The sequence below is a fragment of the Haliotis cracherodii genome, unplaced genomic scaffold, assembly GCF_022045235.1.
Source record: "Haliotis cracherodii isolate W230 unplaced genomic scaffold, xgHalCrac1.p SCAF_7, whole genome shotgun sequence".
Lineage (NCBI taxonomy): Eukaryota > Metazoa > Mollusca > Gastropoda > Lepetellida > Haliotidae > Haliotis > Haliotis cracherodii.
This window is the reverse complement of record NW_027266330.1, coordinates 38,413,547-38,437,946: the sequence shown is the minus strand read 5'-3', so window position 1 is coordinate 38,437,946 and position 24,400 is coordinate 38,413,547. Positions and strand designations below refer to the sequence as shown.

The following is a 24,400-nucleotide window of genomic DNA, read 5'->3' as shown; positions in this document are numbered from 1 at the left end:
TATTTCAAATTTAAGAATAATTAATATCCTTAACTTATTAAAGATATTGAACAATTTTATGTCATGAAAACATATTTTTGGGGAAGTGTGATTGTACATTTTAACTTCATTCACATGTTTATCACATTCAGTCGATATATTTATACTATATGATGTGTCTACTTCAGTTGTCTCTACGCCCTCCAAAGAAGATAAAAGATTGTTCAAATAATGGAAATTAACAACCTAAACAATACCGGGGGACACACTGACAGACATGATGGAAACGAACCTCAGTCGGATCTTTCACGAAGCGAGGACAGTTATACCAAAACCGATGGTTTGGAAATGCAGTCAGTGGATCTGGATTGTGATAATGGGAGCCCCACCTCTGTCGTCAGCTGCTACAGAGGCAGCACACAAGCGGAGCGTGGAAGTAAACACAAGGAAACAGAGGCGATGGAGGACAGTGGTGGTGCTGCTGCAGCTGCTGCTGACGATGATGGCGATAACATTGAAGATATGAAATTGATAACTACAAACATAATTAATGATCCATGTGAAAACACAGAGGAAGAAGACGATGATTTGCCAAATGACCATGGATGGGCCTACTACTACTACTACTACTACTACTACAGTAATAACTGCTGCATCTACAACTACATTAATATATTTATGAGATACACAGAGAGAGAGAGCAAATCCCAGTGTGTTAAAAGATTTGTGAAAATATATGAATATATATTCACTATTCAGAACAAATGAATGTATATTGCCTGTAGTGAATGGGGCAGTACACATAAGAGATAATAATTATTTCCCTGACCAATTATACTTATATGTATTTAGAACTATTTACATACTAAAATTACACAGTTCTCCTGTATAAAGAACCGTTACATACGCTTACCCATCGGAATACTGTGAGTTCAGATAAGATAGGTAATATTTGTAGCAAATATAGCTGTGGTCATTCCAATAACATTTAATGTTACGCCAAGGAGCACCGTCTTCCGGATACCAAGTAGGGTGAGTGAGTGAGTGAAAATTATCGTGACATCGGCAGTATTGCAGCCATATCGCGACGAAACAGTCATAATAATTACAATCTGATTTAATAAAAAGCTGTCAACGATGGACAGTAAGATAACTAGAATATCACAGGTTCAATTGTAAAACTAGTTGAGAACAGATAAAACAATACATTTATAATCAACAAGACAATATAAAAATGGGCTATAGATCACCAGCAACCAAAGTTAGGCCACCTTACAAGGGACCGAGGGGACTTATATTACTTTGCTACCTGCACGGCTCCCCAGTAGGATTTACACCAACCCTTCAGCTGCTGGTTATGGTATGCAATTTTAGCCAACCATTAAAAGAAACAAATATACTACGTTTTAAAACCGAGGTAAGAATAAATGTACTTTGAATGATGTGGACTTACATATCCTCTCAGGGGGACAAGAATTTTACGCTACTTCAACCCCCTTTGAGGATATCGCCACTGACAATCTAAGTTACAAATTATACATTACCAATTTAAAATATAGCTATGTACACAATTCAAAATTTATCAAAAAGTTCAATTTCTTTTAAAAAACCTATGATTAAATGAGAATTGATTCTATTAAAAAGATCCTTAATTGATGATGATGTAAAATATTTATCCCTTGTGATGGAAAAATCAACACAGTCAAGCAAGACATGCTTGACGGTGATTCTCTCATCACAAGGGATACAAATTGGAGGATCCTCACCTTTCAACAAATAATCGTTTGTATACCTGCTATGGCCAATACGACATCGTCGTATTATGACCTCCTCAAATCTGGACTGACAGCCCAAGTAGGTGTAGCCGATAGTTGGTTTAAGTTCATGTAATTTATTTATACCTACTTGAGTGTCCCACTTCTTTTGCATTAGATCAGTGATGTAAGATCTAATTATGGGTTTATAATCAGTGTATGGTAGAAGAACATACAAATAAGTACAGCCGTATAAGAGAGAGAGAGAGAGAGAGAGAGAGAGAGAATGAGAGAGAGAGAGAGAGAGAGAGGAGAGAGAGAGAGAGAGAGAGAGAGAGAGAGAGAGAGAGAATACTAGTTTAAAAGTAGTTATTGATTGAACTTTGCCAGCATATATATCTATAGAGATTATGTTAAAAGCTATATCGCATCTTCCCTGACTAGGTTGCTTCCTCATCGTGTTCTTAATGACTGGCTACGAGGAAGGCATGGCAATTTTGTTTGTTGAATATGGTCCAAGTATTTGACGCACCTGCATCAAAGACCACACTCTTCTTCGGGGTATATAACAGGAACATACAGCATTGCGTGTAAGTATGATATGTAATAATTCCATACCTTCTCCTTAACAAAGGATAGCCTGGTGGTTAAGCGATCGGTCATAATGCCAAAGGCCTGGGTTCGATTTCTCACATTGGTACACTGTTTGGAACTCTTTTTCTGGTGTCACCTGCCTCAGAATTGCTGGACCATTTGCTAAAACCATACGTTGGAGACACAAACGATCCGGAATGCGGACAAAGATATTCCGTTATGATCCCTAGAGTAAAAGGTCGAATGTTCATCAACGTTATTCTGACCTTAGAAGAGTAAGGACAGAATGCAAACTCAGCTGATTATCCATGTACATTCAGGAAAACTAACGGTGTTGATTGCTGAGCAGGAACACCGACGGTGAGTAACCGACTGTTGGTCCAAGGTACAATCTGTGTCCAACCATTTCAATTCAATCTAAAATACAAAAGCTATCGTCAGTACCTCTGTCTGAAAATGAAATACGACTTTTGAAGAGGGGTTTAACATTTACACCTTAACATTGAAACCTCCTCGCAAATATATATATAATGGATATAAAACAGTTAAGCTGGAATATTTAAAAAAGGAAGATTGTCGTGATACAAATACTTCTGCTTTAGCTATGTTAAATCGAACCGCTCTTAAGTAAGCAAATTAAAAACCCTCATATTATTTACTCGAAAAAGAAACAGCGACAATATGTGAAGATGATTATTTTGTTACGGTGGACATTTCTCCTCTCTGGACAAGGAAAATATATGTAATGTATCACAAGGTGAAGGTTCTACACATAAGACCCCAATTGATGATAAATTAAGTGTTCCAAGGAAGCAGATAAAGGTGGAACAGTGACCATAATGAACTCAGCATATTATGAATAAACAGAATACTAAACAAGCTCCCGTGTAGTGCCAGTTTCATGAAACATATAGAATACTGAACAAGCTCCCGTGTAATCCCAGTTTCATGAAACATATAGAATACTGAACAAGCTCCCGTGTAATGCCAGTTTCATGAAACATATATAATACTGAACAAGCTCCCGTGTAATCCCAGTTTCATGAAACATATAGAATATTAAACAAGCTCGCGTGTAATGCCAGTTCCATGAAACAAAAGAATACTGAACAAGCTCCAGTGTAATGCAAATTTTATGAAACGAGTGACTGGTTCAGGTATCTTACGTGTGATAAAATTTATATCATGCACGGGTGCGAAATTTGTAAAACAATGCCATGTGACGGGAGCCTAGCAACAGGGTGGCTGGGGTCATCGATTGTGCATCACTTCCTCTCAGTGATCTATCATCTCCATATGCAGTGTCATTGAATTCGCCCAGGGATGTTTTCAATAGTTGCTGGTGAAACTACATGTAGTTCCCACAGCATTTAAACACGTGCCTGGTATTAAGCACTGTGTAATTCCAGCTTGTGGTATCTTCAATGGACGAGTAATAAAAATGACATTAATGACTTACTGCAAAATACAGAATAAAACTCAGAAACGGAAACTTCCAAAAGTCAGCAATGAAGAGACTACAATCACATGTTAAACAGTACTCATCACAACAACGTATCAGGGAAATAGGCGAAACAACTTATGAACCACAGGCCTCAAATGTTTATACATTTTCAAAGATTCACAAACAGCAAGGAAATTGAGAAGCCTGTAAACAACAAAAATGCGGAATGTGTCAAGGTAGAAGAGTTAAACGAGTTATGCAAGTCCGTTGTCAAGGGACTCAATAGGCCACCCGTAAGCCTCAGTATCTCCGGAGAGCGTAAGCTTATGGGTTCGAGCCCAGGCCGTTTCATGACAAAAGACGTTAAACGATGGTACTTGTTGCTACCCTGCCTGAGGCTCGGCAAAAGGGGTTAAAACAAGGACTGGTCGGCTCGCATTCAGCATATTGAATTTGAGTAGGTATCCATGTTAATCTGCGGCATGGTATCTAAGTGGGCTGGCACTATATAATCGGCATTAGTCCGGTACAAACAGCTGCATGCACGTCGCTATACAAGTGCAATAATCGTACCCATCAATACAATTCATCATGAAAACGGATAAACAATCATTTGTGCTTTAAGATTTTAGGGTAATACAAAATACTAAAAATCCCTAAATAAGTAAAAGCTATAAATTGTCAGTCCAAATTGAAAACGTGATAAACAGTAAAGGTAATACGACATGCCGCAGCAGACAGACATGTTATGTTATAGAATGTTCCAGATATGGTGCCAATCATATTGGCGAAGCAGGATGGAATGAACATAACGTTTGACTGTACATGAAAAACAGGCAGAGGATCGCAATGTATGAGGATAAAAGGATCGGTATGGAAAGGGAAACTTTAGATCTTTTGCCATTAAACTATTTACAGATGAGAAATCAATTCGTAAAAAGAATGAGACACTGTTTAGAAACACACTTCGACGAATACTGAACTCTGGTAAATAACAATGATATGATGTTGCTTCTTATATCTACATACATAGTGTAATTTGCCGTGAATATGACGTCAAATTCTGATAACGCGACAATGTAAAAGTTATGCGCTGATGAACTTGGTGAATAAGCAGAAGCATATTTCAGTTACTATGGTTTGTTTCTATTTGACACCAAGTCAACCAAGCAATTATAGACTTTCATTATATAGCAATTATATATCATCGTAGCAATTGGACATAGATGTATGGTCATATATCATCGTCATAATTATAATTATACTTGCGTTTCAGCTGTGTTTACAATGAACATCCTTGTGGGAGTACTTGGCATCAGGAAGACGGTGCTCCTGGGGGTAACACTGAATGTTATTGGAATGACCACAGCTCTATTTGCTACAAGTATTACCTATCTTATCTGCACTCACAGTATTCTGATGGGTAAGGACATCTAAGTTCTACTTACAGGTGTCCTGTGGAATATACACACTTATATATATATATGGGGAATTCGGGTCTTCACCGGGCCCTTAATGACTAATGACTTAATGACCGACCAGGTACCCCCACCGCACCACACAATATATGTGTATTATCAGTATGTGACATCTGAAATGTTATCATCCATGTGCTTCGTATATTGAAGATGTTTTTTTTTATATTTCCTGAATATAACTTATTAACATTCTGTGAGTTGCCGACCAGGAAATACCCAAGTATTTGGATACAGTGAGTGAATTAACCTTATTTTCCTCATTTAAAGGTATCAGCATTATAATTACTAGAACATAACTTATTAATTATAATTTCACTGAACATTGTCAAAAGCTGTTCATGATATAAATGACTGTCATAAATATTTAAAGAAAAGCGATAAAACGATTTCCTTAAGCACACGAAATATTTACTAACATTTACTATTTACGATTCTGGCTATATGTTAAGCATGTGATTATGAATCACTGTCAAAAGGTGATGGTACCAGGTGTTCGCGTAATGGTGAGCATATTCAACAACTATGACACCATTCACAAACACATGCAAAGGCAAGTGAAGTATTCACCGGAACAAATGGTAAATACATTGCATCGTTCATCAACGTATTTACCCGAACAAACTCGGGAATATATGGTACGAGTAAAACAATAGGACTGGACAGCATTTTTTAAAGATTTCCCCATATGCCCACCATAAATGAGACTGAAAGCTTTATTAAGGTCTGCAATGTAGTGCCCCTGGTCGTAGCATGGGGTACATGGGCCTATCTGTTATTCTGGAGAAGGGGTGGCAATTGCAGTATAATGCTATGGTCGAATACAGGAAAACACTATGCTTTATGTTGAAGGTGTGAGCAATGCACTGATACACTCACCGTGCCTGGTGATACTGGGACATTACTTCAGGAAGAGACGTGGTTGGGCAACAACTATGTCAGTATCTGGAGTCAGCCTGGGAGGAATGGTCTTCCCTCCCCTTATTCGATTCCTCGTGGATACATACGCCCTCAGAGGAACCATGCTTATTCTCACTGGGATCAGCATGAACATGTGGATTGGAGCCCTGCTCCTCAGACCATTGGAGTCCTTCCGAACAACCAAGAAGATAAGGGAATCACGGGGAGATGAGAAAGAAAAGGAACCAGCAGCCAAGGAACAAATTTGTATCCGTCTAACTAAACGACTCAATCTTGACTTCACGCTGTTTAAGAAACCGTTGTTTCAATTTATTGTATGTTTTGGGCCATGGGCCATACTTGTTGTCTTTAATGGAGCTTATTTGCCTTCTCTAGCTATGGAAAAAGGAATATCCAAAACAGACACTGCAATGCTGCTTACGATTTTCAACGCGGTGGATTTCCTGAGTAGATTGTGTCTTGGGGCCGTGGTTGATCGGAAATATGTGAAAGTTTACCATCTAATGGCGATTGGCTTGTTCATCACCGGGACTGTGAACCAGTTTACCTGGTTCTATAACACCTTCCTACACCTTTTACTATTTACACTGATCTCAGGACTATTTGGAAGTTTTCATCTTAGCTTGATACCGGTAGCTGTCGTGGAGTTCATGGGTTTGGAAAATATGGGGAAGACTCTTGGATTTATGGCTATGTTTCATGGTATATCTGGATTCATCACACACCCGATAATAGGTAAGTTGATCACAATGACATCAGAACTTTATTTGTCAACAGAATAGAAAATTATACTTGCTCCACTGATTTCATACTTTCAAAAATGAATTATGTACACTTCGTAACCGTCCTCTATCTCTAGCTTCGTCATTTTTTTCTTTATCTCTCCCTCTCACTCTCTCTCTCTCTCTCTCTCTGATATGAATGTGTGTTAGTGGGTAAATATTCTAGCTTTATGCTCATACAGAGAGATAATTAACTTTCTGTCTAATCAAGGATTTCTTTTGCTGTAGGTATTTTGCGAGATGCAACTGGTTCGTACGATGCCTGCTTCAACTACACTGGAACATGTGTATATATAGGAGCTACTGTTCTCTTGTTCTCTCCCCTAGTTATTCGATTTGATAAGAAAAAAGAAAATATTAAAAATCACATTGCATCAGGTTAATAAGTCATATCAAATCGCTCATATTTCCAATGACAAAACTTGTGGCTTCCTAAAAGTCAGATATATTCCATCAGAAATGTCCAAATAAACATGAAACTAGCCATCTGGCGTCGATCATATATGGATAATGTGACACAATTGAAATATTCATGTAGACAACTTGACAGTAATATCAAGGGACCATATATACGTCATTCGTTGACGTGTATGGGATTCTCGGTCGCACTTTGAGACAAAATTCGCTCATTCTTTCAAAGAAAAAAAGAATTTAATTGTGGCATCATAAATAGTCAGAAAGAAATAAGCAGAAATTTTTAAGAGAATTTGAAACCAACCTATTTATGGATAATCTGTCACGATTGAAAGATTTCTGTAAAACGTTTAAGATTATTACAGAAGGGACACATATGTGCCATTCGTTATATATCGTGTAAGAAAATCTTGAAGTACATGGGATTCTCGGTCGCACATTAACGGATATTCAATATATGTTTTTGCTGTGTCTTCAATAAAATCAGGCGCTGTCAACTTAATTTCCACGTCAAAGCATTGAAATGACGTCACGTTTCTAAATACCGTTGATTCAACAATAAAAAATGTAATACTTCTTGGCTTGACATATCCATTCAGCATGAAGCAAAACTGTAAGGCGTTACGAGATGTACTGGCCAGTATTAGATCTATTCATATCATTTGCCAATGGTCTACAAACAACAGCATCAAATCCACTAGAATTAAGTGCACGAACAACAAGTTTTCCCTTTTTTGTGAGTGGTCCGCTACATGCACACGTATCTCAAGATCAGGATCATGCCATTCACATGTTAACCAATCGACAAAGGCAACCTTGTATAGATTATTTTACAAATCATGTAACTTCAATGCTACATGTGTATACTACACCTGAGCAGGTAACGTCATGTCACTGACTATCAATTTGAAACGGGAGATGCGTGATTCTGAACATTATGTGATCATAATGGCTCAGCTTGTAAATACATTTCATTATTCCTATGTAAATATGTTTATGACATACTTATCTGTATAGTATAGTCGAAGACTTCTGTATGAAAAAATATCTCTTTGTTACAATGTCATAGCATACATGAACCATGCTTAGTTCAGTAAAATAATCGTAGCTTATGAAAAGGTCGACGTGATAAAGCCATGAACTATGCTACTCTGTTAACTTCAATCACGTCTGGATTAGAATAAAACGTCTACTCAATTGGGACACAATGAGATGCATCAAGTCAGCGAACTTGACCACCCAATCCCGTTAGTCGCCTCTTATGACAAACAGTCGCCTCTAACGCAAGCATAGGTTGCTGAAGACCTATTCGAACCCGGATCTTCACGAGGAAGTGTTGTGTACGTGCTCCATACTGAAATATAGTTGTGCACTACAAGTACTAGTCAAAAACGCTTTCCCTCGATCGCGAGCGGGCGGACATAATTCGCGTTCGCGACTCTGACGCTGACGCATAGTACAGTTACAGCCACTATAATGAAAGTGTTGGGCCATGTCATCGAGGGAATGTTTTGTTTTCTTCAGTAGTGTATAATACGCACAGCCAGAGAAGACGTAACTTAACGTTCACACAATACCTCCTCTAAGTAGCGATAAGAATAAGCATGTGAGAACATGCACATATGTGTGTGGACCGTCTCTGCTCTCAGCAGCGACCTGTTTTCCTGCTTATCGAAACATAACAAGTATCTCGTACATGTAACTCCCACACACAAACTATTCAGTGAGTGAGTGAGTATGGTTTTACGCCGCTTTTAGCAATATCCCAGCAATATCACGGCGGGGAACACCAGAAATGGGCTTCACACATTGTACCCATGTCGAGAATCGAACCCGGGTCTTCGGCGTGACGAGCGAACGCTTTAACCACTAGGCTACCCGACCGCCCCCAAACTCTTCAGACTTCTTAGTTGATGTGTACCATTTATTCTTCTGTGATCAACATCCTCCCACTATAATACTCATTTAGAAGAGTAGGATAATATTCATTGTAATTTTAGGCGGATTCATAAATATTTATGGATTATCACTATTGATTATTTGCTCAATCTTGGAAAAGCTGACAAATGATACGCTGACATATAAAAATGTTGATTCTTATTGTATCATAATAAAGTAAAAGGTCATTCCCATGAGTATGTGACACTGATTACAAATAGGGCATGTGAGGAGGAATGGGTTCCACCTTGTATGAGTGAGTGTGAGTGTGAGTGTGAGTGTGAGTGTGAGTGTGAGTGAGTGAGTTGGGTTTAACACCGCTTTTAACAGTATTCCAGTCATATCGCGGCGTGTCAGCTTAATGTGGGAGGAAAGCCCGAAGTGATGCAGGTCTCAGACGTTAACCACTTCGGTGGAACTCGGGTATGATGCTGACAAACCTAGAAACATAACCGGGGTGAACAGGGATTGGAATCCACAATATATATCAAAACAATGACACACACATACGCTGCGAGAAGCAAGTAAAGCTTTCTACATTGTTGAATGATTCGTTATAGCTCGGTCTTGTTTTGGTATCTCTCTATATAACTAGCTTTCTTTCTTCTTTGATACTGTGGGGATATACTAGTTTGCCAATCCCAAATGCGATCGATTTCAACATCAATTCAAGTGTGACAGATATTCTGTATTTCCGAATATGCTCTGTAGCATCTGCACAGTATCTGTACATTACATAACTGTTTTTTTAAAATATAATGAGAACATGTTGATTCATTATCACATGAAAAGACAGGTCAATCTGACAGTGTCTTGGTACGAGGCCAGCAAACATTCTAAACAGTGGATGCCCTTGCACAACAAGGTGTTTTGATTGTCATAAAGTACTTACTTTCATGTAGTAACTACCTAATTATAAACTATTTAATAACAAGTCATACGAAATGACGATGTAGTAAATGCCTACTCACAATCTAAATAACGATAGAAGCTATTCGATGGATATGCTTGAAGTTTATTTGAGGTAGCATCAGTATTAATTTGCTCTCAAAACAAGGTGAAGCAAGCCATCTATTCGCAAGCAAGGGAATACACACTCATATATGAGATATACCAAATGTATTTCGACATTTGCTTTAGTCTCACTGTAGATTAGATATCCCCTATCAAAATCGGGCACCGAGCACTTTACCATGACAGCAAGAGCGCTTTGAAAACGGTACTTTCTTGGAATGAGTAATTACTCATGGGTACAAAGGTTATCTTAGAACATTCCGTCAAGGGGGAGTTATTAACGTAGCAAATATTACCGCAGTTCAAAACTAAAATGCTCAAAGCATTGATTAGTTACAAACGAACGGTTCAAACACACAGGTTTTCCTTTCGAAGATATGTGTTATTTATATAGCAAACAGTTGCATATTTCGCATTTCCAGGAAGTCGACGCGAAGTCCTTCCTTGGAAATCATCATGACATCTCCCATATTATTACGCCTAAAAGTGAGAATGACCAATCATAAGGGCAGGACTAGTGACCCCACATGAGCCCGCAACCGTCAGTAAAAATTCCAAGATGGTTGTGACTGTGACTGACCTAATATGAGATCGTACACCGTCAGTAACAGCCATTTTGAATTTTCCAACACCCACCTCACATATTTCACATGGAAATCCTGGTACAGAAATTCGTTATTCGACACTGTGTTTTGTGTCTTAATATCATTAATTGTGATGAGCAACGACATTATTCATTAAAGAAACCACGTTCGTGACTTTATTTATATAAAAAAATATAGAGAAAAAAGGCTTACACCGGAGGTCACTGAGTTACAAATAGCATCGTCATAGAACATAATATAGGATGACGTCACAAACAAGAAACGTGACGCCAAGGACTTCACATAGACATAGAAGAGATAACAACCCGTCGTAAGGGGAAAGTAGACTGCTATCAAGTTACAGTGGCCCGCAGATTTATCTTAACATGTGGGCATTTTTATGATAATTCTATCCATTTTAGCTATAGTGAGTGAGTGAGAAGGGTTAGACGCCGCTTTTAGCAATATTCCAGCAATATCATGACGGGGGACACCAGAAAGGGGCTTCACACATTGTACCTATGTCGGGAATCGAACCCGGGTCTTAGGGGTGACGAGCGAACGCTTTAACCACTAGGCTAATCGGCCGCCCTTTAGCTATAGTACTTTAAACGTTCGCATTTAGTGCATTATATATTCCATTGTTAACGTTTATGTTTACATTAAAGCACTGTGTCGAAAACATATTTACTGGTCCTGTCGTTTATACCGGTTCTAAGTGTCAAGTTTTCATTTTGACATGACATGTGCGACAAAGATACCAAATTGTGTAAACGCCTCGCCCAATAGTTTCCTGATAACCTAATACGACACCGTATAGGGCAACTAAAGACACCATAACTAATAGTATGGGTAACAGGTAGAAATAGTGAAAATAAAATGCTGAACGAATTTATTTCTATAACACAATTTATTAAATAACCGGAATTTAGTTTTTTTGAAGATGTACCTATGTCACAGTTGTTTTGACATAACTCCCAACAGATACATGTACGAATGTCTCCCTTCCCATCCGAACTTCGAACTGCTTGAATTTTACCTGCAGACAACGGCTGATGAGTATGTGGCCCTGACGAGGGTCTAGTTTGTGCTGTTCTTAATTGTGTGCACACAGACTATTCTATAGGATTATCGGCAGCCATAGTTATATGCATCAATGTGTATGTAGGCTGTCGATAGATCAACGATTTCATAAGCACAGTTTATGTGTGAAAAGCTTTAATTAAAAAGAGTTATCAATAGGAAAAAGGATACCTCTTTTTAACCAATCAGAATCAAGCATTCTTCAATGTCATGGCAAATTCCATGATACTTGGGCCTGGATTAGCGCTCATAGGAAGCTGTTTCAAGAAATGAACTAGAGCAACAGCAGGTTCAGCCTATAGTTTGGCTACAGGTTTATTCCCACTGCTAGGTCAATTTCTACTGTATGGATATGGTGTACGGGGAACATTGCTAACACGTATGCAGGCACAACGAAAAACACGTGGGTATGAACATCCCTCTATCGACCTCTAGGTCTGTATTAAAAAGGACACAGATTCGAAAGGCACAGAAGAAGATGGACATCATGATGGTTTCGTTGGTGAAGATGTGAAAGAAGAATCTGAACGGTATCAGTTCACGATAAAATCACAATATTTCACAGAATGATGAACGTAAATGAAAATCTGTGATATAATTTCTAAAATTAAATACGGTGTATGTGAAGTTAATCAGGGCTTTATACCTTCTAAAGGTGGGAAGAATGGATCTAATTTGTTACCCGAGCATCCAGGGATTCCACCAGGGGGAGAACAGTTTCGGAAGGCTCGAAGAGAAGCAATGATCAGTATGTGAAACACATGTATATGTGTATTTCAAACATACTGACTTAGTCAATACTTAACAATGCTTGACAACTTTGCCATAAATGAGTGAGTGAGTGAGTATGGTTTTACGCCGCTTTTAGCAATATTCCAGCAATATCACGGCGGGGGACACCAGAAATGGGCTTCACACATTGTACCCATGTCGGGAATCGAACCCGGGTCTTCGGCGTGACGAGCGAACGCTTTAACCATTAGGCTACCCGACCGCTCCTTGCCATAAAGGAAATAACTACAAAGAACAAAGGAAAATAAGGTACATACGCGAATGTGAGGAATGTTAAACATATTGTGAATTCATTGTTCAAGAATCCGATGGTTTTTTTTTCTAATTATGGTATTTGTCAGTTCGTTTCAACATACATTCTGGCACAGATGAAGGATAGGGGACACAGTCAATCCGATGGAGCATTTCTGTTTGTAGCCTTTGCTTGTAGCCTACTGTGTAGTGAGTGGCACCTTTGGAAGTTCCCATCAGTGCATTTTGCCATTGGTGATAGTGGATTTCACTGCGAGGCGACTATATGGCATAGCTTGTTGCCTTTACAATTTTATTCCAAGGATTCACAGTTGACACCTCCAGTGATAGGTAACAGGCCAAACAGACTGCCTTTTCATCATTTAATTTTGACTCCTTCAAGTCTCTATTTTTATCAATGTTGAGTATGGAAGCCAACACTTGTGTAGCCCAACATGCACAGTATGCATTTAGCAATCCACAAGTTACAGGGGCCACGGTTAACCAATTCGCCTAACTTTTTCACCACCATTTATGCGCTCATTGGTTTCAACAAAGTGATAAATGTCTAAGACCTGCAACACTTAGGTTTCTTCCCATGTGGAACTGACACACTCTGATATAGCTGAATTGATGTTCAAAGTGGCGTTTAGACAAACTCAGTTACCCCTGAAAGAATTAGATGAATGTTCATAGCATCACGTGATGCTCAACATGTGGTTATGGTTGCATTGTTCTAATCGACAGGTATATGTTGGAGCAGCCGCCGTCTTTGAGGTGACCAAAGTGTGTTTCCAAACATAGGGAATAATGGCCAAAGAGCCAACTAACTACTGAAACAATACCGAAGATGCAAGTACCAAAAATACAGCTCCGATTTACAAATATGTATGTACAATTATTGAGGTGGCAATAATGACCATAGATACGTGATCAATATCTACCAGTATCAGAAAATCAAAGTTACCAAAACCATTTCAATACATGAATAAGTTTGCATACACATATGATATTACATATATGAAATCGAAACATGCTAAAAATATACAATTGAACCTCAAGAGAATAAAAGACATTTGAGTACGACGACCGCCGGGCTTTGCCTAACGGTAGCATCGCCGGACAATAAAGAGAGAGGGACGCGGTGCGGTCACTAGACCGTGACGAGTCTGGTTTTTCTACCCGGTGACAATATCATGACTTTGTACTTACATGGACGAAATTCAAGTCAATTATCAGCTAATTTGGGACTCTAATAATCAAGAAGACGTTTGTCATTTGGAAACCACAAACACGGGCATATTGCTGTCAGACCAAGAACTATAATCGAAGAGAATCGTGTATTAAAACACTCGATCAGCGGATACTGGCATCCCTATGGTACGCAACTCTGCATAGCGAATGACGTCCCATTGATTCATGGGAAACCCGTGTCAAAATGATGTTTTGACTTCCATGAAGTACCAACGTACATGGCCACATGACTGGCAGAAAAAGAAATATGCTCGTATTCACACATGATATATTTACGATTCGTTGAGACAAGGGGTAATTTACTACCGCCTTATTTCGGTGAAATTTACAACGATGACAGCGTTCCATGAAACAATAAATCAAAAGAAACGACTATGTTATATCCCTATCCAAATGAGATCGCAATATAAATGCCTAGGCCATGTTTATGATATTGGCGTTTACAAGACGAAGGAAAAATATGACTTTTGTGATGATTTCTACCGAACACATGTGACTTATTTATTTCCGAGGGGTACATACTGTTAAACATTATTATGTATTTTTGTTTTATAATTTTTCTGAAATTATCAGCGTTGCCTGAATGGCGGTCATTTCCGTGTTTCATTTCCGACTTTGAAATGATCAGAAAAACCTTCATTGCTATATCATATGTAGAGTTGTGTGAAACATGCAAAACAAGTGTACAAATTATTTTTTGATGACAAACATGTCCTATAAATATCGTATCTCACAATTACCCGAACCAGTATACATAAGGTACATTCAGTGACACAATTGTGATAATATCCTGAGATACGTTGTCACTTTATCAGTCGACCTCTTTTCATTAACTGGAACACCATCTTGACAACAAACATCACTGTAACCGGGATAAGAGGTCCGTACAGAGACTCATAGCTTGTTGTTCCCCGTATTTTTTAATGCTCCTAAAAAAAATGACTTCCATTGAAATATACAATGTTTCGAAACGTGGCAATACACAGCCATAGGTAAAGCAGAATAGCTGACAACAGATGGGCTTATACACAAGTCAAAGTCCAATGTAATTATGGGTCAGCTGACTGTGCCATCGTACACGTACAAGGTTATCAGATCAATCCTGAACCATTTATAGCCGATAAGAGCACTTAATCGTATGTGGAATGTGGAAAGCAAGGAGGATACAAATGAACATACTGACAACAATATTCTGGATAGACATGGCCCTGATTGTGTTGTAAGATATGATGTTGTAGAAAAGAAAAGTCTGTAATGGCATGGGTAATTTGGTTCTTCCTTTCAGTTGACACAAGACTGTCGTGAATATACATTGCACTACTGATCTCTGACATGAACATCTGATAAAGGTGCTAGGACAAGATACATTGCCAGGAGCACGGTAAGTTTTACTATGGTGCAACACTGTATACAAATGCACTACGTTTCGACATAAAGCTTAAATCTTTCCCAATCTTTGTTTCGTTGTTGTTTAACACTGTACTCAGCAATATTCTAGTCATATGGCGGTCCCCATGTTCCAGCCAGTCCATGAAAATTGCATTTTTTATATTTATAATGAAAAGAAGGAAAGCTCGAAAGCCAGTCTCTCGTATTCTCGAGCCTTAAAACTGTAAAATTCTCGATATTCAACTTTTTATCTCCGATCCTTTAAAATAAAATGCTAAATAAATTGCTATTTACAAAGTTAACACTTTCTGTTATTTATAAATTCAGAACAGCATGAGCCACTCTAACTAACAGTATCTTACTGATTTAGATGGAAGGCTATTTTATGTCAGAAAACACATGGATACTATGTTGATCTGTTGGTTACATTGTTACTGTGCTGGGTTAGCTGAGCTCTTGGGAGAGAAATCCTTCTGTGCAACACATGTAGGTCTTCAACCAATTTCGGGATCCTGTGGTCAGACTCGATACCTTGTCTGAGCAGGTACCATGTTCCCCCTATCCTGTGGATCGTTGCTCATGATCAGAGCTTCAGTACTCCACTATTTACAGGCCGTGGTGAATCTGGACACTTAGTGACTGAGGCATAAACAACAGTGACGCGCTCATCAACTCTTGAAGTAAATAGAAATCCAGTTGGCTTCATTAACCATTTTACTCACACCTCAAGGGTGGAAAATAATTATGTGCGTTGAATTACTCATATATTTAGAGACATTTAAGTGTACTTAATAATTGACACTTAAAAGCTACTTTTACATTTTTTTCATTCGTATTTAACAACACTATAAAGTGAAAATGTCATAAAATCGTTTTGTTAGTGTAATGAAAACGTTATTGCGATGTTTCCTTAAGTTCTGACATTCCATTCATAACGTCACAGAGTGCTTTGTCGGTGAGGCAAAAATATTATAATTTAGTGACGTCAGAGTTCATAGAACGTTGCGAAACTATCACCTTTGGGCATCCTACGTTATAACTTCATTTGCATGTTTATAACAGTCGATATATTGTACTATGATGTATCTACTTCAGGTGTGTCTAAACCCTCACAAGAAGATCGGTTCGAATAATGGAAACTAACAACCCAAACAATACCGAGGGACACAGTGACAATGGAAACGAACCCCAGTCGAATCTTTCACGAAGCAAACACAGTTATATCAATACAGATTGTTTGGAAATGAAGCTAATGGATTGTGAAAATGACAGTTCCACCTCTGTCGTCAGCTGCCACAGCGGTACCACACAAGCGGAACCTGGAAGTAATCACAAGCAAATAGAGGCGACGGAGAAGACCGGTAGTGATAATGATGATGATGATGATGATGATGATGATGATGAAGGCGATGAAAAGATTGAAAACTTGAAATTGATGATAAATACACAAATAAATAAAGAGCCAAGTGAAAGCAATGAAGAAGAAAAAGACAAAAATTTGCCCATTGACCGTGGATGGGCCTGGATTGTACTCGTAGGTAAATATGAACTATTCTTTTGTAAAGAAGTAGGGGATGCCCGGAAATAACAGAAACTTTCCAAACTTGTTTGAGATATTAGTTAGTATAATAGTTGTTTGATAATAATGAACGAATGGGGAACACATCACAACCGATATAATAGTATGACTGTAGATGTTACTGCCGCCAACGATCTCGAAGGACGATTGGGGTAATGTAGGAAATTTCAAAGTTCACATTTTTCCATCAGAAGTGCCTAATTGTGTCACGATTTGCAACACATTCATTCACTCGACCATTCTTCACCACTCGCCACTTTCCGTAACCTGCAAGAAGACTCGTCCCCCTTTCGATGAATTTTATGTGCGAAAATACGACAAACCAATCAGAATGCGCGTATGATTTCTAGTTCTCCGTCAAAGAATCCCTCAGAAATAATTTTGATGTTGCATATGTCTTGCTTCTAAAAATATACCAAAGACACAGTTAAATGTGTTCAATCATACTGTATAATCCCGCACGTCCAGGTGTGCTTTAAATTGCTTCTGAAATATATATGATATATGGGGAAATATATTTGAACCATTACGCAACGAGTTGACAATTGTTTTAGGCATGTCCGTTTGCGCTAAGACGGAACCCGGTCGCAAAAATGGCCATGAGATCGACACGAGTCGCTATTCGGCTTGTCCCGGAATAACACGAGTTGGTCACGAATGTCAATCGACGAGGCATACTGCATATGGGTCACCCAATTGCGATTTGAGGGTATCTGTCCTACTCCCCTGGTAGCACCTGTTCAGCCAACGTGGTCGGCGGCAAATGACGCACACGTCTCCCAATCGTTTCTTAGACATGTTCAATGGGGGAAAGATCTGGGCTCTTTGCTGGTCATCACATTTTAAGGATGTTGTGCTGCAGGATGTGAGCATTGACGATTCGTGCACAGTGAGCACGTTAACTTGTTCCAGTTTCCAGCATGCCAAGAGCCCGTAGACCGTCCGCACGCTGCAAACGCTACATCGGTAGTTCCTTCACACAAAATGAATGAAATCTAGTAAATCACAACTCAATATAAATAAGACCAAAAAAAAACATGGTCTAAAGAGATAAATCGGACTCCTTCACATTCATAATGAGGAATGACACCCTGCATGTACGTATCGGGTGTGTTTTGGTGTTTGATTTTGCAGACATAAACGTTCTTACATAGGGTGTGTCGTCAACACTTATCTTTGTTCTAATACCATGATCATTTATATTTCATGATCACCTACTTTTTCTAATCGTATATTAATTTTGACGCAATATTGTGACAATAATAATGATGATGATGATGATGATGATGTCGATCATGATGATGATCATGATGATGGTGATAATGATAAAATTAGTAATAGTAGTATTTACCAGTTATAATGAGAGGCCCTGGTTTGATTAACGTAGAGGCTCTTCATGATAGAATTGTACTGTACACTTTTGCACCAATTTATTTGTCCTATGATTATCTTGTGAAACTTGTCAAGACTCATAACGAAAACAAGGCATTCCACAGTTTCCTAAAGGAGCCAAGGATGTGCGACATAATCTCAAAGCCAAGGTTGAATTTTGTTGATGGTTCTGTACTACTGGACGGTACAGAAATGAGTGTCAACTAAATCAAATCGGCCCAGTTATTCAAGGAGAGGCTATCTGAACGACCAGCTACGTGCAGTGTGTTACGGAGATCAGTGACCTTGCAGAGTCCTTTGCTTGGATGAAGCCGACTGGCCTAAAAAGTGAAACAGAAGGCTTTGTTTGCTGCTCAGGACCAGTCACTTCCCACTCGAAACCGCCAATGTGTGATGCTGCATCAAAATGTAAATATGAAATATAGATTATGCAATGAATGTAATGAGACTGTCCAACACATTGTCAGTGGATTCCCAGCTTTGGCACGAACACAGTATCTAAAGCGACATGATGGAGTGGCTGGATCATTTTATTTCCGTCCTCGCCATGCTTGTGATTTGACATATAGGTCCATTCATGGTACGGCCCAACATATTTGGAGGTCGTCATGGAAAATGATAAATACATCATTCTTTGGAATAGGCCCGTAAACAGCCAGGAAAAACATTGCAAATATGCGAACCTTGCTTTCGAAATGTCACGCTTGCATCCCAAGTACCAAGTTGTCCAACTTCCCATTGTTCTCGGTACCTTAGGTTTGGTACCTCCCTATCTGACATTGGAAGAGTACCCGGGATTGCTGCCAGGGCCACAACCCTTCTGACAATCTGGGTAATGCTGAAGGCTGCAGTGGTGGGGAGTCTTCACATTCTCCGAAAGGTTCTGGTCGGGTTCGACTAGGCAGCGCTTCCTGGGAGAAGTCCAATTCGCTGTCTGGGCTGCGTGTAGATGGGGCAAGGGTCCTGAGCTGATGATGAGCTTAACCAGCCTGACTGCCAGGATCACCCAAACCCTCTTTGCTACATTTTCTTTTTTAATCTGTACATTTTAATCAGTGGTTTTAGTGAATACCGGAATAGATCAGTTACTGATTTAGCTATGACAGAAGTTATGTAGAATGTGACTACTAGAAGCTATTTCGAATCTCCCAACTAGGTTGCTTCCTGATCGTGTTCCTAATGGTAGGCTACGGCAAAGGCATCGCTATTTTGTTCGTTGAATATGTCCAAGTATTTGACGTCCCTGCATCGAAAGCAACGCTGTTCTTTGGGGTTATAACAGGCGCATACAGCATTGCATGTGAGTATGAAATAAAAAAGTCCATATCTTCTATTCAAACAAAGGATAGCATAGCAAACAAAGGTCGGTGATGATGCCTAAGGCCTTGGTTAGGTTCCCCACATTGGTGTAACCTGTCTCAAGATTGATGGAATATTTGCTCAAAGCAAACTTTGGCGCCATAAACGATCCCGATGTTGACAGGACATAGTTAGTTCGTGATCGCCACTACCTTAAAACACACATAATTCTACTGTTAAACGTTCCATTATCATTCAGAAATAAAACGTTGTTGGTCAATTATACATTATCTGGAACCATTATGTACATTTAGAATGGACGGCACTATTTGTTTTATATTTTATGATTTCAATTTTTTTGAGAAATATGTGTCCCCAGCGGGGTTCGAACCCGCATCGTTTGATTTGAGGACGTCAATACATGACGGTACCTTTTGAAATTAACTTTTAAATATGTGCATAATCCTTAAATTGTATGTACCATTGTGTTACAGCAGGTTACCGATAACAATGTTCATATGTAAAACAATTCGATAAATCTTTGACGAGAAAAAATCAAGTAAACATATACAGCTATTTTTATGACTCTATATTAACTATAATCTACGCGCTTTACAACGTGCAAGAGATTGAAAAAACCCACTATTTCAGGACCCTGGAAATTATAAAGGGCAGTGTGCCTTGCATTGTTAATATAAGCTCGCGTTGGGTCTTGGTGCACACGCAACAGCATTAGAGTATAAATACAGTCTACATACAGTCTACAGTCAAATAGTTTTTATAAGTTTAAAAGTAGGGTTGTGGAATAATTTGGGGAATATACTTCTAACTCTCCATTCCTTAACAATACTGGGCTAAATGTCACTATTCATGTTTTGGTAGATCGCAATATATATAATTAAACGGGAGGACTTTCTAATCTTTCATTACTGACCCAGTGTTACATTATTATTTTTTTATTTTAGATTCTTCGCACGGTTGATACAGAAAACCATAAATAAGTCAAAGAAGTTAAAGGTTAATTAAGGCATTCGTAGGTTGTAATATTACATTTACAAATATCTCTCTCTATCTCTCTCTCTCTCTCTCTCTCTCTCTCTCTCTCTCTCTCTCTCTCTCTCAATTTTAGTATGTAAATAGTACTAAATACATATATGTATATTTGATCAGGAAATATGTATTATCTCTTATGTGTAATGCTCCATTCACTACAGGCAATATACATTCATTTGTTCTGAATAGTGAATATATATTCATATCTCTCTCTCTCTCTCCCTTCTCTCTCTCTCTCTCTCTCTCTCTCTCTCTCTCTCTCTCTCTTATACGGCTGTACTTATTTGTATGTTAAAAACGTCTGTTTCAGCTGTGTTTACTATGCACATCCTTGTGGGAGTACTTGGCATCAGGAAAACGGTGCTCCTTGGCGTAACACTAAATGTTATTGGAATGACCACAGCTATATTTGCTACAAGTATTACCTATCTTATCTGCACTCACAGTATTCTGATGGGTAAGCGTATGTAACGGTTCTTTACACAGGAGAACTGTGTAATTTTAGTATGTAAATAGTACTAAATACATATATGTATATTTGATCAGGAAATATGTATTATCTCTTATGTGTAATGCTCCATTCACTACAGGCAATATACATTCATTTGTTCTGAATAGTGAATATATATTCATATATTTTCACAAATCTTTTAACACACGGGGATTTGCTGACCATGAAATAATTTTGCAGGCACAGTATTCGGGTATGTGAGGGAATTATCATCATTTCCCTCAGTACATAACGACAAAATGAACATGAGAATTGATAATATAACAAAATCACTGGACATTATCAAAATCAGTTAATGGTATACGTTTCGGTCATGATTATTCAAATAAAAGCGACGAAGACCTTCCAATAATCACATTAAGAAATAGATGCTAAACGCAGAATCCGTTGTACGATTCTGACTATATGATAAGCATGGGTTTGTGATTTACTATTATATAGCTGATACCAAGGATGTTCACTCGATTCTCAAACACTTTCAAAATCAGGTCAAGTATTTACCCGAACAAACACGGAATATATGACACAAGTAAAACAATTGCATTGGACAGCATTCTTGGAAATGTCCCCCACATGCCCACCCTTAAAGTAATTGACAGCTTTATTAACGTAGTAAGCCTTGTCATAGCATGGGGTACATGGGCCTACTTGTTATTCGTGAGACGGGGTGGCAATTGCAGTATAATTCTATGGTCAATTATAAGAAAACACTATCCTTTATGTTGAAGGTGTGAGCAATGCACTGATACACTCACCGTGCCTGGTAATACTGGGACATTACTTCAAGAAGAGACGTGGTTGGGCAACAACTGTGTCAGTATCTGGAGTTAGCCTGGGAGGAATGGTCTTCCCTCCCCTTATTCGATTCCTCGTGGATACATACGCCCTCAGAGGAACAATGCTTATTCTCACTGGTATCAGCATGAACATGTGGATTGGAGCCCTGCTCCTCAGACCATTGGAGTCCTTCCGAACAACCAAGAAGATAAGGGAATCACGGGGAGATGAGAAAGAAAAGGAACCAGCAGCCAAGGAACAAATCTGTATCCGTCTAACTAAACGACTCAATCTTGATTTCACGCTGTTTAAGAAACCATTGTTTCAATTTATTATATGTTTTGCGCCATGGGCCATACTTGTTGCTCTTAACGGAGCTTATTTGCCTTCTCTAGCTATGGAAAAAGGAATATCCAAATCAGACACTGCAATGCTGCTTACGATTTTCAACGCGGTGGATTTCCTGAGTAGATTGTGTCTTGGGGCCGTGGTTGATCGGAAATATGTGAAAGTGTACCACCTAATGGCGATTGGCTTGTTCATCACCGGGACTGTGAACCAGTTTACTTGGTTCTACACAACCTTCCTACACCTTTTACTATTTACACTGATCTCAGGACTATTTGGAAGTTTTCATCTTTGCTTGATACCGGTAGCTGTCGTGGAGTTCATGGGTTTGGAAGATATGGGGAAGACTCTTGGATTTATGGCTATGTTTCATGGTATATCTGGATTCATCACACACCCGATAATAGGTAAGTTGATCCCAATGACATCAGAACATCATTTGTCAGCAGACAAACAAGATATTTATTAACATGAAATGTAACTGAACTTGCTCCACTGCTTTCATATTGACACTACAAAAAAGGGTAGCTGTATTTTCAAAAATAAATTATGTACACTTCGTGACCTCCAACCTCCCACACCCTCTCTCTTTCTCTCTGTTCTGAATATACATCATATTCTAGACTACTATATACTACACCCTTGCCTCCCTCTCTCTCCTCTCTCTCTCACTCCTCTCTCACTCTCTCTCCCCCTCTCTTTCTATCTCTCTAAACCGTCTCTCACCCTTACCTTTTTCCATATACGTCTAAACGGTACAATAAGCATATTTAATCATTAAAAAAAAATGAAATGTATTTTTGTATCATTGGGACAATTTACTAGTTTTTATTATCATAAGAAAGATAATGAACTTCCTGTCTTGTCAATGATATATTTTGTTGTAGGTATTTTACGAGATGCTACTGGTTCTTACGATGCCTGCTTCAACTACACTGGAACATGTGTATATATAGGAGCTATTGTTCTCTTGTTCTCTCCCCTAGTTATTCGGTTTGATGAGAAAAGAAAAACTATTAAGAATCACATTGAATCAGGTTTATAAGTCACATTAAATCGCTAATATTTCCAAAGACAAAACTTGTGGCTTCCTAAAAAGTCAGATAGAATTCATCAGACATTTCCAAAATGAACATATAACTAACCATCTGGCGTCGCGAATTTTTGGATAATGTGACACAATTGAAATATTCATGTAGATGTCTTAACAGTAATACTCAAGGTACCATATATTCGTATTCGTTATATATATTGTTAGAACCTGGAAGCAAAATTCAATATATGATTTTTGTGACTTCAAGATAAACAAGCGAATGTCAACTTCAATTTCCATGTCAATGCATTGAAAGGACGTTCAACAATAAATAAATAACCTTCTTTGGCTTGAAATATCGTTTCAGCGTGAAGCAAACTATAATGCGCTATAAGGTTTTCTGATCATTATCAGCTGCGCTCTGTGGATATCATTAACCAATACATATATGGGTCTTCGTGGCAACAGCATCAAATCCGCCTCAACTGAATGCGCGATTATGATTAAGTTTTTATATCTGCTGATACGTCTGCGACATTCACACGCATCTCAAGATCAGGAACATGACATTCAAGTGTATACCTATCGTCGAAAGCATGATTGTATAGTTGTTTTACAAATTATGTGACTTGAATGCTACATGTATATACTACACGTGGGAACAATGGTGTACATCGTATACATTCAAGGCGATTATCGTGATATTAGAAAAGTGATCAGATATGTCAGATTCTAATCGAGCTGCCTTAAGGGTGAAATG

At 38.6% G+C, this 24,400-nt stretch overlaps 1 protein-coding gene and 1 pseudogene across 1 annotated transcript; both read left to right on the top strand.

Moving 5' to 3' along the window:
- Nucleotides 1–210: 210 nt before the first annotated feature.
- LOC139447126 (monocarboxylate transporter 12-B-like) lies at nt 211–7,332 on the top strand (annotated as a pseudogene).
- A 9,423-nt stretch (nt 7,333–16,755) lies between these two features.
- On the top strand, nt 16,756–23,867 carry LOC139448402 (monocarboxylate transporter 12-like). Its single transcript, XM_071229944.1, has 5 exons — nt 16,756–17,186; nt 19,776–19,919; nt 21,282–21,428; nt 22,211–23,014; nt 23,495–23,867. Exons 1-5 carry the CDS (start codon nt 16,781–16,783, stop codon nt 23,650–23,652), a joined length of 1,659 nt encoding a protein of 552 aa, XP_071086045.1. The 5' UTR covers nt 16,756–16,780; the 3' UTR covers nt 23,653–23,867.
- Nucleotides 23,868–24,400: the final 533 nt, after the last annotated feature.